Source organism: Talpa europaea, assembly GCF_964194135.1.
Source record: "Talpa europaea genome assembly, chromosome: 15".
NCBI lineage: Eukaryota > Metazoa > Chordata > Mammalia > Eulipotyphla > Talpidae > Talpa > Talpa europaea.
The window spans coordinates 68066121-68083292 of record NC_140083.1 but is presented as its reverse complement, the minus strand read 5'-3'; the positions used below and the strand labels follow the sequence as shown (position 1 = coordinate 68083292).

The 17172-nt window shown below is 36.2% G+C and overlaps 1 protein-coding gene across 1 annotated transcript in view; it reads right to left on the bottom strand.

The window, feature by feature from the left end:
- Nucleotides 1-16783, bottom strand: part of LOC311185446 (alpha-1-macroglobulin-like) — a gene marked incomplete at both ends in the record, with an annotated part of 45623 nt that extends 28840 nt beyond the window's left edge. Inside the window, 14 exons of the mRNA XM_084256072.1 lie at nucleotides 258-400; nucleotides 3311-3374; nucleotides 4911-5138; nucleotides 5720-5878; nucleotides 6280-6389; nucleotides 7116-7230; nucleotides 8882-9005; nucleotides 9841-9925; nucleotides 11236-11404; nucleotides 11847-11867; nucleotides 12991-13043; nucleotides 13190-13343; nucleotides 14051-14234; nucleotides 16701-16783. Of these exons, the coding sequence (XP_084112198.1) occupies nucleotides 258-400; nucleotides 3311-3374; nucleotides 4911-5138; nucleotides 5720-5878; nucleotides 6280-6389; nucleotides 7116-7230; nucleotides 8882-9005; nucleotides 9841-9925; nucleotides 11236-11404; nucleotides 11847-11867; nucleotides 12991-13043; nucleotides 13190-13343; nucleotides 14051-14234; nucleotides 16701-16783 (1692 nt within the window). The remainder of the gene's footprint in view (nucleotides 1-257; nucleotides 401-3310; nucleotides 3375-4910; nucleotides 5139-5719; nucleotides 5879-6279; nucleotides 6390-7115; nucleotides 7231-8881; nucleotides 9006-9840; nucleotides 9926-11235; nucleotides 11405-11846; nucleotides 11868-12990; nucleotides 13044-13189; nucleotides 13344-14050; nucleotides 14235-16700) is intronic.
- Nucleotides 16784-17172: the final 389 nt, after the last annotated feature.

Below are 17172 nucleotides of genomic sequence, written 5' to 3'. Positions count from 1 at the left end.
AAGACTTTATAATGGACTATAAAATCTACCCCAAATTTAAGAAAAAAGAGGAGGTTTAAAAAAAATTGTGCTTATGTCCACCTGCTTTGGATGGTACTACTGGGATCCTGAGGTTATGGCACCACTCTGCCTTCACAGATTTTGGAGGCAAGTTTTAGGAACACTACAATAGGCGGTTTTTAAATGTGTGTTACATCCTTATCTTTCACTTTTCAAAACAGGAGATAAATAAAAAGAACTGGACTAGAAACACTCACCTTATTGGCAAAACAGTTTTCAATCTGCAGTGTCTGCACATCTGCAATCATTTCTCCATTAGGTAAAGTAGTATAAACAAGCAGCTGGGCAGTAGGAGCAATGTCTGATTCCACTTGAATGGAGAAAGAAAATACTCCTTTCACTGGAGAACAGAGAAAGTTCAAAAAGAGGTTCCCAGGTTATTTGATTTATTCACACTTGGCGCATACTGAGGTAAGAAAAATGATTTGCATTTATACCATTGTACGTGTAGCAACGTTCATGAATATCTGATGAGCTAATGCCATTTTTCCTTTAAAGATGTAGGTTAAATCATTCACTTCCTGAGCTTATGTAGGAAAAGAACTGTTAATGCATATCCCTATTTTTAAATTATAAAAAAGATTTAAGTAAGAAGTTAGGAATGAAGAATTTCAGGACGTCTTTAGTTATCTCCACCTGTGGTCTAAATCAACAGATATGCATAAGGATAGTTCAAAGAAGGAAACAACACAGTATTTACCTTAAAGCCATTTATAATAGAAAAGAGATTCAGGAACAGATAATTAGTATATCTCTGATTTTGATAAAAGAATTTCCTATAGTTATCTTAGTGACTGCTTTCCATATGAATCATATAGTGCTTATCCTATGTACCCATTTTTTCTCATAAATGTTCTAAGTTTGATCATTGTAGCATAAATTTCCCTAAAAAGTAGAGCCTATGTTGTATGTTAGTTAAACCTCATTTAAAACAAACAAAAAAAAGTAGAACCTTTTTGTATCTGTGGAAGATCTGAGAGCTGCTTGTAATGACAATACACAATACAGTATTGTCAAATTTGAAATGATAGTACTGAAAATCATGTTAAGGTGGGTTTTTGAAGCAATTTTAAACATTGGCAGGTGTTAATTTTATTAAGAAGCTGTAACAAATGATTGTCTCAGTAGAAATACTGAGAACTTGGACCAAAGGGGACATACAGAATATAAAATGAAAGAAGGAAATTGGACCTATCAAATTGTATAGGCAGGAAACAAGTTTATAAAACAACTCAGCTGTAAACACATACTATTGATATATGTCCTTCATGAAAAAGAAAGGATAATTCGAGATTGGCGACCTGAGTCCAGAGAGCAGAAACATGAACCAAAGAAAATTATTCCTAGACTTGAAATCTAGTTGCCTGCCCAATTGGATGTCAAATTTTCTTGGGACTGAGGACTGTTTTTGTTTTCGAAGTGATTATACCCAGGACCTCACCAGCCCCTAATTTATTTTTTAAATTTTTAAAAAGATTTATTTATGCATACAATAACCGGGGTGCAGGGCCTCCCCGGTGGCCCAGCCAGTTGAGCGCAGCGTTGTGAACTGTCCGCAGCCTCTGCAGCGCGGGTTCCATACCAGCCGGCCAGGGAGAAATCCACATGGTGCAGCAGACCTCTCCTCTGCTTGCTGCTCCCCTCAGCAGTGTATTTCAGTCATTCTGCCTGTTCTGCTCCCTGCTCTGTCTCTGGTGAATTCTCTCACCCTCCCGCACCTCTGGCTTGTACCCTAGTGCTTGTATAAATAAATCTTAAAAAAAAAACTGGGGTACAGACCAGAGGTGTGGGGGAGAGGGGGTGAGAGGATTCACCAGAGACAGAGTGGGGAGCGGAACAGGCAGACTGACTGAAATACACTGCTGAGGGGAGTCCCAGGCAAGACCGGAGAGGTCTGCTGTGCCCTGTGGGTTAGCTCCCTGGCCAGCCATCGAACTAATGCAGCAGTGGTTGTGGATTGCTTCATAGTGATGAGACTTAACCCCTTGTGCCACCAAGGAGGCCCAACCCCTGATTTAAATGATTGAGATGATGGTATTTGGGTTGTTTGTGCTGACAAGAGTTAACTTGAGACTTAGACTTGAGTTAATGCTATAATGAATTGAGACTTTTTGGGGATGATTTTATATGTAGGATGATTTTACATGTAGGATGGGTGTGAATCTTGGTAGCTAGAGGGCAATCTGCCATAGACAGATTAATGGCACCCCAATTATATCCATGTTGATCTCAAAAACTTATGAATATATTTATATAGCTAAAGGGATGTTGAAGATGGAATGAAACTCTGGACCTTGAGATTGGAAGATTATCCTGGGTTATCAAAGAAGGCCCAGTGTGACACAATGATCTTTAAAAGAGGGAGTCAGGAATGTAAGAGAGGGATCTGTTGGCATTGAAGATAAAAGAAGGAACAATGAACCAAGAAATGCACGAAGTCTTTACAAGTTGGCAAAGAGGACACAGATAATCCTCTAGTTCTCCAGAATGAATGTAGATCTATTGATACCTTAATATTAGCCCAGAGAGGCTTTCAATATACAAAATTATAAGATAATAAATTTGTGTGGTTTTTCAGTCAGAAAAATGTGTGGTAATCTATTTCAGCAGCAATGGGAAACTAGTTAAAAAATATATAAGCAAAATTTTTCTTAGGTGATTTTCTGCATTTTAAAATTATCTTAAAAATTTAATTATAAAAATACATTTTATATTTATTATATATTTTACTTTAGGAATAAAATTTAAAATATAAGGATGCTATAAAAAAGAAGAAAAAATTACTAACCAAACTTAAATGCCACCCTTTTGTATCAGCTTTCTCATTTTTTTTAAAGATTTATGTATTTATTTATGTATTTATTTATTTATTTATTTATTTATACAAGCACTGGGTACAGTCAGAAGCACGGGAGGGTGAGAGAATTCACCAGAGCCAGAGCGGGGAGCAGAACAGGCAGAAGGACTGAAGTACACTGCTGAGGGGAGCAGCAGGTGCAGCAGGAGAGGTCTGCGCGCCATGTGGGACCCTCCTCTGGTGGCCGGGGAGCAGCCGGGGATCAAACCAGTCCTGCAGAGGCTGCGGGCAGCTTCGCAACCCAGCGCTCAACCGCTGCACCACCGGGGAGGCCCAGCTTTCTCATTTTTGGTTGACAGGTCTATTTCCTCTAATATAAAATAACTCATCTTGGTAAAATGTTCAAGATTTTACTATATGAGAGAAAAAACAGAATATTCTGAAACCACTTACTGTTTCCTTGTTTAATGGACAACACATGGGTTCCTGATTGAAAGAGTCTTCCATTTGCTTTGATCTAAAAGCAAAGGTAAATACATTCATTATCATGTTAAAAGATACATATGAAACTTCCTTAAACATACTTCCTTAAACATACGTTATACTTATAATGTATAAATAAACTTAACCATTCCAACGCGGAAGTTATTTTTGATCACTAAATCTGTCTTCCAGTATTTTTGTGTAGTATAATTACATAATTTAAATAGCAGACTTGTAATTTTACATTGTTGTACTATTTTACTTGATATTTACTACTTACCGTGAATACCCATATTCCAAATTTGCAAAGAAACAGAATGAAGGCAGATATAAAATATATCTAAGTATCTTCTGTTTTTTTTTTTAAATGTAAAAAACTTAATGTATTTTTAAAAAAACTTAATGTGCCAGGCACTGAACTAAATAATTTAGTTAAAAGATTTTATTTGAGTTGATTTGCATAGTGACTCCATGAAGTGGGTATAAATAGTATATCCAGTATTCAAACGAGATGATTGACATTTCTCTTTATAGATGAGATTAGGTGAATTATACAAGATCAAATAACTGTAAAGCAATATAGCTAAGATTCTTACTGCTATTTTTTATAGAAATATGAAAATATTACTTATAGTTAATGTTTCTATGAAGAATTTCCTACCCATAATTATTTCTGTTTAATATGACTTATTTGGGTAACCAGTGGTTTCAAATATTTTTAGTTTCTGGACATAAATAAACATATTAGTCTCAGTGGTATCATGCCAATTTCTAATATGCTTATCAGTATACTTTTTCGCTGAAATTATACCAATCATGAACTTAGTAAATTATTTAGAATCCTAAATATGTATTACCTGCTTCTTTTAAAGTTTAATTTTTACTTCTCTAATTAATGTCAAAATTGAATAATGCTCCAGAAGATTGTTTATAGTTTTTATTTCCTCTTGTAATTAGTTCTTAATCCTTATCCTTTCCTATTTCACTTACTGAGTTCTGAAAAAAACATTCTCATTGCCTAACAAAATACTGATCAAATAAGACCTTTGTCTTAGCCTTTCTCTTTCATTCCATTTTCCACTGGAACTCAGAAAAAACACTTAGAAGTTTCAGTGGAGACCAGAGCATAAATGAGAAATTGATGCATTAATACTTTGTTAACAAGCAACTTTCTTTTAAGCATTAAAACCAAGCAAATAAAATCATATTGCTATCGAGGGCCTCCCCTTTTGGCACAGGGGGTTGAGCACAGCGCTGTGGAGCTGTCCGCAGCCTCTGCAGCAGCAGTTTGATCCCCGCTGGCTGGGGAGGGCCCCACATGGCATGGCAGACCTCTCCTGTCTCGCCTGCTGCTTCCCTCAGCAGTATGTTTCGTCAGTCTGCATGTTCTGTTCCCTACTCTGTCTCTGGTGAATCCTCTCACCCTCCTGTGCATCTGGCCTGTACCCCAGTTCTTGTATAAATAAAAATATATAAATCTTTTAAAAAATCATATTGATATCTTACAAAAGGCATTAGTTAGATAGGGGATCTTTATAATTAGAAAAGCTACAATGAATTTTTCTCTTACCAAGTAATAGAATGTTAATTCTTTTTCATCCTTAAGAATCTGTCCATTCAGGATGTAGTAAACCCGGATATCCTGGGTTTGCCCACAGGTCATAGTACCAGTAATAAGTGCAAGATGTATGTAACTCTTGCTCGGGGAGAAAATACGACTTGCAGTGTGTGTTGCTGGTATATGCTGTTCTTCAAGCCACCAGGTATCATAACAGTAATTATTAGATTTGTGTATGACCTAATGGAAGGAATAAAGGTCTTATATAGGTTATTTATTATATAGTTGTTATTTACCAGACATTTTACTTACTTGATTCAATTATAGATTGTTTTCCCCTAAAAAGAAAAATCTGTAAGTGGCTTTCCTTTAAGTTTATATTGTACTGACTTAGATTTCAGTAGATATTACATTCACAGCCAAGATCAATTACATTCTAAATACCCTTATGACTGTAAATTGTATAAGAACTTTTAAATATCAACACAAAAGCAAAAACAGAGGTACACCAAAGAAACCAAGCAGACTCTAATTTGTAATAAAGTTGCAAAAATACTGAATTTTTCGAAAGGATATCAAGATGATGTATTCAAAGTCTCCTAAAACTAGGTCATGTTGTCAACAGAGTCTATCTAAAGTCAGAGTTTATTTACAGAGAATTTTTTGTTTCTTTTAACTTAGGTCTCCCCTAACTTAATTTTCATTTTACTCTTTATGTCCTCTTCTTTTATCCTTCCAGTTCACATGCTTCCAATATATCCTTAAATTATGTGGCCTGGGTGCTGTCAACCTTTTTAGTCCCAGATGCCCCTTCCACGTACCTGAATGTAAAAAAAAGGATTTTTGAAGTTGGAGGTATCAATGGAAATATCCACCAAGCCATCTTCATTAGTAGTCAGGCTGGTTTGGTTAGCCATACCCACTTGGACAATTACAGTTTTATTGGGAAGTGGCTGATTCTTCTCATCAGATAGGCGAACCTAGAAATATGAAAGTGATTGGTGGTTAGAAGTGTCATGTAGCAAAAACATCTTCCACTCTGTCACATTTCCTCTCAATCTCTTAGCCATGGAAGATCTTAGAACCTGAATATATGATGTTTTCTGGGTTCTAAACTATGATTTTTCCTTCTAGTATTTCTCTTTCTCATGAATGTTCATGTTGAGTGCCCCTAAAAGTGGGCTCATGACTTCCCAAATTTTCTTCATCTCCAGTGTTCTCCATCTTGTGGTGGTGGTTGCTTTTTGTAATTTGCTATGATTTCTTTTCTTACTCTAAAAAAATAATTTATTTTTATAATGAACTTTTATTTTGTGATATAAAATTAATTTCTGAAACGTCACATCCCCCAAATTATGATTATATTGCAAAGATATTTTACCTGCCCGAAGAAAGGGATCCCTGGTGTGATATGTGAATCTGCTTTTATAAATTCTGCTCTGCTTAATATAGCTGTGATAGAACATGATCCATGCCCAGTTATTTCCAACTCTGAAAAATGAATAAGTGAAGTTGAGCTGTTCTGCATATTCAACTCAGCTCCCTCCTCTACCTATCTTCACCCTATTGTAGTAAAATGCTGTTATGTTCTTTTCACATATTCCTCCTAGAATTTATCACGCTTGGAAAATATAAGCAATTTAACATTGGCTTTACCTTCTCTTGTATCATAGTCTAACACATTTTTCATTTAGCTTGTTTTCTTGACTTGCTAAAATTATCTTTTTAAATATATTGGACCTTTAATATAATATAACAATATATTAGTTCATTGTCCTCAAATATAGATGAAGATATACAGTGCTTTTGATAAGGAAGCATATAATTTTTTTATACTTAGCACCAACCTACATTTTAAGATTCTGCCAAGACTGAACCCATTTGTTCTATGCTTATTGCACTTTCCCAGTCTATGATTATATTTCAAAATATCACCCAGTCTATACAAATCAGCTTAAATGCTACTTTATTAGCTCTGTTCAGCTCTATATTTAAATAAATTATCTCTTTTCACATTCATTCAACCCTTAGTTTTAACATGTCTTGTGGAAATTGTATTATGGAGATCTAGTTATCTATAATTTTGTTTTAGATTTCAAATTCCTTGATGGCAAGGACCATGCCATTTTCATAGTCCCAGAAACTATAGTGTTTTTCATGAATTGGAGGTATGATAAATGTTTAATGAATTAATAAATATTTTAAAATGATACAAACCTGTTCCCTCCTCTCTGATCTTAGCTTCCACTTGTAGTGACAAGTCGTAGCTCATTTGTCTCATTTGAAATTTTTCAGTCTTAACAAGTTGTGTGAAACAGCCTTCACTGTCTGTCTGGAGAGAAAGGAAGAAAATTACGGGGTCCTCTCATTTGCTATCAAAAAGGTCAGTTAATACCAGTGGAAGATTTTTGTTGACCACAGGAAGAAATATACCAATGTTTAAACCATCTTTCAGGTGTTTATTCTTTTCCACACCCAAAAATGACATAAAATTTCCTCACTAATTGAATTAATCATTGCTAACCTCTGCTTTCTCCCCCCTCTTCTGAAGTCTGTCCCATTCTGCCACACTTATCTTTATTTTTGTAAATTTCTTTTGGCATATATTATTTCTCAAATGGTAAACTTCTTTCTCCTATTATTAACTTGACCAGTAGTTACTGCTTTACTAAAGATAACTTAGACATAACATCTTCTAAGAAATCTCTGTAAACATGTCCATCCAAATGTCAACTACAGATTGTATTTTCCTAACTTTATTTTTCCACCAACTAAGACATTGATAAAAACATTCATTGAATAGGTGAATCCTTAGAATAAGAGATTGCAAGCTAAATATTGAAATTATATTTTAATATTTAATATTAAAATATTTAATATTTAATATACTTTTCATTTTTAATTTATTTACATAAAAATTATGTATCAATATTTCCAATTACATCTACTGAGATACTGTTGGTTTTCAAAATTGTATTTGCTTTAGGGGTTAAAAATTCAAACCTCTACAACATAAAAATATTTGTTGCACAATAAAGATTAATCATATTGAACATATTTATAATAGATGTCATGAGTCACTTAAGAATGAAAATTAATCCTAATTTCCCTAATTTCCCTGCTATATATCTGTTCATACTGCTGTACCCTAGAATTTTATGTACATTTTCTTTGAAGTTAGTAATTTATACATTTCATTTTTTAATAGAACATTTCCTATTTTCTGCTTTTTCTCTTTAGTTATTCTTATTACACTTCCTTGATGTAATCAAGGCTTCCAGTCCTTTGTCTTTCTCAGCTCCCTCTCCTCCCTCAACCTGATGCTGGTTTCATATCCCATCACATGTCATTTGATTCTCCCACTTGTCAAATTCTTAACATCTGCTATACTCTGTTATATGTTTGATAAAATCTATCGTTGGGTACACTCACAACCTTTTATGCCCTTATACTTGGCATGTTGATTTTTTTTCTTCCAGTTTTATTGAGAAATCATTGATATACATCACTGTGTAAGTTTAAACCCAGGGGTTTTGATAGGTTGTTTTCAGATTACACTCCATTAAACATTTTTGGAGTCTTCCTAACTAACTCATGGGTTATTCAGAAGTATGTTGCTTAGTTTCCAAATAATGAGTTTAACTTCTCTTTAGAGAATGTACATTGTGTGGTTTCTAGCATGTTAAATTTCTTAAGGTTAGTTTTTTATCCCACAACATGTCAGTCTTGGTGAATGTTTATGGCATGTTGCTTGTTGGAAAGAAATGACCAAACTTGCTAAACAAATATCATCACAAATTCAGGAACAAAACCCTAAAGTGGATTCCTAACTTTGCCAGGCAAATCTTGCAATTTCCCCTTAGTCTGTAATTTTCCTAGGTGATGATTTCAGACACTATTCTCTGTTGTATCACATTCACTGTTATAACCGCAAGGAAACAAGATCTAATATTAGTGCCCCGGGGAAAGTGGTTCCCATATACCTCTTGAGTAAATTCCTCACAGATACTTGGTGTATAGTTTCTCTGGCAGCCGTAGTACGGTGGTGTATATTTTCTGCATACTTTCATCGTCACTAGGCCATGGACAGGCTTTCCATATGTGTATCTAGTACAGTAACGCAGTCATACAAAACATATTCAGTATAAAAGAATTTAGATGTGTTTTCATGTGCTTTGATCCATTCATATATTCATCTTGTCATTCATGTAAAGTAATTACATTTCTTTACTTAGGACTTCCACTTTTGAAGCACTTATTCTGAAACTGTATCTTATTTATATAAGTATGAACACATTGGCAACATTAAGAGAAAATACTGAGTCTTTTTAGAAACACCTCCAAATGCAAAATTAACAATGTGGTTTTTCCCAGATTTTTCCTCTGAGTTGAAGTTTTATTAGAAGAGTGTTGTGTTTCCTTTCTCTCTCTTTTAGGATATCTAGGTTATGATTCCAGCATTGACAATACTTCCTAAGTTGTGCCTGGTGCCTGGTCTATCACATTACCCTGTATGTGTTATAGTTTTCTTATTTCTAAATTGAAGATAATCTTCAATCACAGGGTTTTTGTAAAAGCAACAATGTTAGTAAATGCAAGCACTCAGAATATTGTCTCGCTTAATAAGTAGTAAAAATGACATAGTCTAATGACCCTACTCTCTTGTCAGGGCTCAGGCAAGTTGGAAAAACAGTCATTACTGGGCCTCCCCTGGTGGCGCAGTGGTTGAGCACTGGGCTGCGAGGCTGCCCGCAACCTCTGCAGTGCCAGTTCGTTCCCTGGCCACCGGCGAGGGTCCCACAAAAAAACAAAACAAAACAAAACAAAACAAAAACAGTCATTATTTCTCTAATTAAAATACTTTAAAGTTCGGTAACAACTATTTGCAGTACAAACACAGTAGGGAAATAGAAAGCAAAGTGAAAAAAGAAATGTAACTCACTGGCCACATGTGGAGACCGTAAATTCTTCTTCTGTGAAGGCAATAGTCTTGGGCATTTTCACTTGGACTTCAAATTTGGGCAAAACTGTCATCATAAAAGGAGAAAAAGAGGTAAGAGTTGGCAGGAGGCCTTTCAAGTACTAGTAATGGTTCTATTACTTTATAGCATAGGGTTATCTGAAATGATTTCAATTACAATAAGGAGCAGTAGGGCCAAAACTGACAAAGCAAATGTCATCCATCACCATGGCAATTTTGTACTATGTTCACTTGGATAGGTTGGCATTATATCCCCTAGGGTCTCCTCTGAATTTATTCAATAATTCAAGGATGGAAGGAAAACAGCACCATTACTCTATGAAGGTTTTCATGGTCACATATGGTAGCAGGTGCAGAGGCACAAGTGGGCTCTTATTGGTCATCTTTTCATCTCTGTGTCTAGCTCCTCTTCCCAGCTGAAAGCTCTGCTGACTAACAGGCCTCTGACCCAGCTCCAGACACTTGGTAATGGAAATACTAATGCCGCCAATGTAAAGAGGTAATAGCTTTCCACAGATTCTTCTATCAGTGATCTATTCTGGCAGCTGAAGGTGCCTGACTTCCCATGCAAGTTCTGCTTTATCCATCCAAAACCAAAGTTCCCTGGTGATCTCATGCTTAGGATTCATGAGTCACGCTCTCCCCACTTTTACTTCTGGAGAACTGATTAGTAAGTTTTTTGGATCCACCAATTCCTCCTGAGGAATCCTTAGTTTTCCAGCAGTATTATGATGTGTTGTTCCTATAATAAATCCCTGTTCTCTAATTCTCATGGAGGTCCTGATGAGTTTGGGGAATCATTTTTTTTTTTTTTTGTGATAGGAATCCTCATCCATGATATGATACATTTAATTTACATTACAAAATTCACAAAACTGATAATAAAATGACTTCAATATCTGATGACTGTGATTACAGTAGTGTAGGTATAGGTTATAGATTAGTCAGGAGATAATCCCAACAAATATCCTCAGTTACAGGATACGCATTAACAGATCAAGCATGTAGATGACATAACATGTCATCTAAGCAATTTTTGTTTGAATACGGTCAAATGGACTTATTCAATTATTTCTTGCCTCTTATTGGTTCTGTAATTTTGGTAAATTTCTAACTTTTCTAGTATTGATATGCTTACTTGTTCAATGAAGTTACTGTATAGTTGTCTCATGGCTGTTGTGAGGATTAAAGGAGATGGTGCATGAAATGCATTTAGCAAATATTCAACTAAATCAAAAAGGTTGCTAATTTTCAACTATTATATACTAAATTCTTTCTTGTCACCTACGTTTAAACACTATCCAGTCTTAAGTACTCAAATGTCACAAATGCCTTGGACACATGTAGAATTCTTACCGTATTCTTTCACCTCAAAGAATTGCTCAGTTTTCCTCCCTGATCCTTTCTGCAGCACGACCTTGTAGGAACCCAGAATGGGCTCCGTGGAGAGTGGAAAAGAGAGTTGGCTGAGTCCGCCTTGCAATTTAAGATTTTGCCATTGGACAATTCGGTTCCCCTGGGGGTTCTGTGAATAAAAACATGATGAGTTCATAGAAACAACTGAAATACATTCTTCTGCGTAGAAGGACAGCTTTTCAGAGTGATGTTGGAAGTTAGATAACATATAGTTAGTAAATTGGCACCAAAGATAGCAGAGTTTTCTAGGAATACTAGAGAAAAAAAATCTAAGTTTATCATCAGTGAGATATAACAGATTACAGTAACTCTTTTTGAGATTATGCATATCCATTTTGGCCAGGAATATTGGGAGCATCATTAAATTACATCATCTTAAGGAATTTTTTTACTTCATTTACTTTTTATCCACTTTCCAAAGGATGTCAGATAGATAGGGAAAACAGTGTTCTGTTTTGGTGAAGTGCTAGTAGGCAGTGAGGCGGTGAAGAGGCAATTTAACATAATTTATAGTTAGTCTTCCAAGTTGAGACACATAATATATTACCTACCTCAATATAAACCACTGGGAACTGAAAAAGAAAGAAATGGTGTTGAGTGTGAGATAGTACAGCAAGAGAAAACTGTGACATCAGCTTTCATAGAGAAAATGGGTTTGTATATATTTCTTGTACAAACAAGGAAACAAGCCCCAGTTTAGTTCATAGCCCTTATACTTAGGTCAAAAGGTTCAAATAAAAAGTTAATTTTTTAATTTTTATCTCAGACATTGTCCATTTTGCGAAGCAAGAAATCAAATGCATTTCTTTTGTAAGAACAACTGGGGTCTTTAAGAGAATATTTTTTCTTTTATATATTTTTACATTTTTCATTTTTATACAATGTATGCATTCTCATCTTGGTTATAGTTCCTGTGAAATTCCCACCACCCATTCACCCATGAACTATAGCCATGGTCCCTTGTGCTCTTCCCATGCTTCTTTTGATCCTACACCCTTCTTCCCTCCTGCAGTATGTCTCTGGTTTATAGTTGCCTGTTGTGTTGATTTTTATTTTATTATAAATAGTTTTTTTTTTCCTGATCCCTTATTTGGATCCTCTACATCCCTACTATAAGTGAGGCCATCCGGTATTTTTCTTTTTCTTTCTGGCTTATTTCACTGAGCATGATCCCTTCCAGCTCCATCCACGTTGCTGCAAATGGTATGAGTTTATCTTTTTTAGATGCTGAGTAATATTTCATTGTGTATATGTACCACATCTTCTTGATCCAGATATCTATTTTTGGGCATTTGGGTGGTTTCCATAGCTTAGCTATTGTAAATAGTGCTGCAGTAAACACAGCAGGTGTCCCTTTGAATGAATGTTTTGCTGGGTCATGTGGTAGCTCCGTTTTTAGTAGTTTGAGGAACCTCCATACGGTTTTCCATAGTGGTTGCACCAGTTTGCACTCCCACCAGCAGTACAGGAAGTTCCTTTTTCTCCACATCCTAAGAGGATAATTTTAACTGAATATTTAGTTTATTTTAGGACTGTAGGTGATGAACTGATCTCCCTTATTCTTCAGCATGGTATCCTTGTGAAATCTTTCTGTGGTAAATTTAAGTATCTCGTTTTGCTCTCAGGTTGTCCAAAAGATTGGGTTTTAGATTTTTGCCTGCCTCTCACAATCTCACGCATTGTTATGAAACTCACCGTTTCATCCAAAGGGCGAAGACGCATATCCAGGGAGACAATGCGGAATTTCACTGAAACAAAGAGATTTACCCCATGAAACTCTCCAATAGGAGTCTGAGGCAGTAATACAGATAGCAACAAGCCAGGCTCTCCAGTGGCAACAAACCGCTGCTCCCATCTCCCATAATGTTGCCTTTGCTTATAAGGTTCCACATACCTGTTTGTTCTGGTTTGTAGATAGGTTTGTCTGTCTGAACAAAGACTAGGCTCTCTGCTGCTCTTAAGGAAATTCTCTTCCTCCTTACAAACTGCTGGGTTGGCCCTGTCACCTGCACGGTGATGAACGCTGAGGTTTGTAACAACTGTGGAATCTGTAAAACAAAAATGAGCTATAGAATCTTCCCAAATCCAAGTCTGATATCTCAACCTTTATGATTTTCTCATTTCTCTGATTAGTCCCATGAAAATTAGTAAGGAATAAGGTCCAGTGTTTTATGGATGATTATATTGTGCAAAATGACAGTAACAATTCATTTAATTAAAGGGAAGATGCCATTACAATAAAATGATATAAATCTTCAGTCATGTCAATGAAAGAAATAACATGCTCATATTTTCACAACAATGTGTTATTAAAATAATTATTAATTGTATTTTTCAGTGGTCAGCATTAACATTCTCTATTATAAGCCAGTATGCCTAATTAAATATTTAATATCTTAAGTAATAAAAGGTTGGAAGGATGATACATTAACCATCAACCATCTGATAGATAGGTCAGTTAATTTTATGAATCTCAGTGTTTATATATGTAAAGATATCAACATTATTTACCTCAAGTTTAAGAGAAATCCTTCCTATAACTTCTGTTACCTTTCATATATTGCAGTATCAATTTGTAAATATATAAACATATTCAGCAGAAATTTCATTTTAGAATCTCATTTGAAATTCAAACTGTATTCATTTTTTCTTCAATTTGCTTTTTTATTGTTGGGAGTTAAGACACAGGACATCGATATACTAATATCCTCTTTCTCAAACAACAATCTCCCTCATCCCAAGGAGTGATACTGACAACAAAAGGGCTGCAGTAGAAGGTGTTCTTCTTTGTCACCAGATCTGTGAGGAGGTTCCTGGTCTGAAATCCATTCTGCAGGATCACATTCAGGGTCACTGTCTCATTCAGGTGACTAAGGAGGACACAGGCCTTCTCAGTAACCCCGGTGAACAGCACTGATGGAACAAGTACCGTATACTGTCTGTGGAGAAGAGAGGTCTGGGTCAGCCGTGCAGAGGTTAAGCAGATGGCTGTTGTGGCTGCCTTCTAGATAATCTCTGCTGTCATCACTGTTCATAGAACAGAACCAGATTTCAGCAGGAGGGCAGAGGTGTGGATTATTCAAAGGCCTTAGGAACCCAGAAAGAGCCAAGTTTAACACTGACATATTTCTCTTGAATAGATAGTAGAAATATGCCCTCTTGTAAATTTACTCAGAAGCTATAGATAAGTAATCCACTAGTTATTCTATATTTTGGATAGAAAGGATTTCCAGGTTTAGTAATAGATAAAGAAAATGTATCTATAATAGGCTATTATTCAGCCTTCAAAAAAAAGGAGATATCTTTTGAAATAACATGGGTGGAACTTGAAGGCATTATGCTAAGTGAAACAAGTCAGACAGAGAAAGTGAAAACTGCATAGTTTCACTTACATGTGAAATCTTAAAAAAAAAAAAAAAAAGCCAAACTGGTAGAGACAGAGTAAAGTGGTTGCCAGGGGCTAGAGCGAGGGAAATAGGAAATGTTTGGTAAAAGGAGACAGATTTTGAGTTATAAAGTGATTCAGTCTGAGGATACTATATAACTTGCTACTGTAGTTAATAACACTATATTATATAATTTAAATTTGCCAAGACAAATTTCACACACAAAATATGAGAGAATTGGATATTAATTAAATTGGGGGGAGGGAATCTTTCCACAATATATACTTATATCAAATTATTAAGTACTATATATACTTTATTATTTTTTTTTTAAGATTTATTTATTTTCATGCAAGAGCTAGGGTACAGGCCAGAGACACGGGAGGGTGAGAGGATTCAGCAGAGACAGAGTAGGGAGCAGAACAGGCAGACGAACTGAAGACACTGCTGAGGGGAGCAGCGGGCGAGACAGGAGGGGTCTGCCACACCATGTGGGAATCTCCCTGGGTGGCCGGGAATGGAACCAGTGCTGCAGAGGCTGCGCACAGCTTCATAGCGCTGCGCTCAACCTGCTGCGCCACTGGGGAGGCCCAAGTACTACACTTTAAATATCTTATTTTGTCAGTTAATAAAGCTGAAAAAAGGGTCTCCCCTGGTGGCACAGCGGTTGAGCGCTGGGCTGCGAAGCTGCCTGAAACCTCTGCAGCGCCGGTTCGATCCCCGGCTGCCAGCGAGGGTCCCACATGGCGCGACAGACCTCTCCTGCCATGCCTGCTGCTCCCCTCAGCAGTGTATTTCTTCATCAGTCTGCCTGTTCTGTTCTCTGCTCTGGCTCTGGTGAATTCTCTCACCCTCCCTCGCTTCTGACTGTACTCAGTGCTTGTATAAATAAATAAATAAATAAATAAATAAATAAATCTAAAAAAAAAATTAAAAAAAAAAGCTGAAAAAAAATTAGCAACAAGAAATGTGATTGATTAATCATCACTGAAAGCCTTAAGAATCTGTCTGCATATGCTCTTGGATAGCATATGGATGGTATCAATGATCTCAGGAATGTCTTTGTTCAAGAACTGAAGAGATAACTTTTAAAGCATAGAGAGGCTTTAAATTGCTTTTCACTTCAGAAGCAACCTTAGCTTCTTTCTTTCTCTCACTGTACGGTGGTGGGAGACAAGCTGAGTCAAGCCAGGCTAATCACCAATCGCGTTGTCATGCCATGCAGGAGAAATACCACTCACCTGTCACTCTGCTTATCATTTACAGTTACCAAAACCTGTTCTGTTGTGATGCTCTGCTGGCCCTTGCCCTGCTATTTGCGTCATAAAACTTATCTCAAAAGCAGCTTTCCCCTGTAGCAGACTTTGAGGATGCCTCTTCCCGGATACCTGGCCCCATGAGGAGTTCGGTTTTCTGTGTGAGTATCCTCCAGTATCCAGTAGTGCTGGTTTCTGTGTTTGCACTGAATTTCATTCTCTGTGCATGATCTCTCTTTCTATGTTGTATGATACTGAAAACAGGGTCTACACTTTATTAATCTGTATATTCTTAAAACCTAATACCAGCCCCTGAAGGTGTACTGAAAGATGAAATGAGCTGACACACAAATCTTGGCTTGTCTGTAAATCATGCCATCTATCTTGGCAACCCCTGGCTCAGGGAAAACACAGCCACTGAGTCACTTTACACTGTTTAAGACACTGTGATGCTTTTGGGGTCAGTAAAGAATTTATCTTTTGTGAAGGAGGAATTCTATATTTTCACATGATGAATGGTGTCTAATTCTGTATTCTTATTTGGGTAAAGCTTCATAAATATCACTGCTCCATGTCTCCGAGTCTTTTAGACTTGGTGTATTGCTCTTTCCCACGAGCAGTAATAACTTACTGACCCTGCCAAGAACTTTCAACTGCAGATATTTTCACAGGGAATCATTTAATAAATCAAAAGATGGACACCAAAAAACAAATAAGACAGTGAGAGAGAGTGAAGATAGAATTTTCTGGAAATATTGCTTACGGTTTTGGAGCAGCTGAAGCATCTCTGCGAAGTAGCAGGAAAAGTAGAATCAGGACTGGACTGGGCAGTTTTCTTCCCCTCATGTTGTAGAGAAGAATAGGAAATAGAGTCTGAGCTCTTTTCTTGTTCCAGAATCACTCGTTTTTATAGTATCTGATGGTCAGTTACAGTAAACAGCAATCATTTATTTTTGTGACCTATTAGCTCCGTCTGGTATTTAAAAAAAATCAATTCTGGATCATTTCCAGGATCATCAATTTTCTTTCATCCACTTTCTCAAATTTTCTAAGTCCCTTAAAAACAGTATTTTGTGGCTATATTGGCTCTGGTTATTAATCAATACTTGAAGTTTTTTTTAAAGAAAAACAAAATAGCTTATATGATTTAATGAAAACAATTGCTATTTTTAGCTCTATTTTTCTTTCTTCTTAATGAACTATTAATGTAAATACACATCCCTAATATCCTTCTA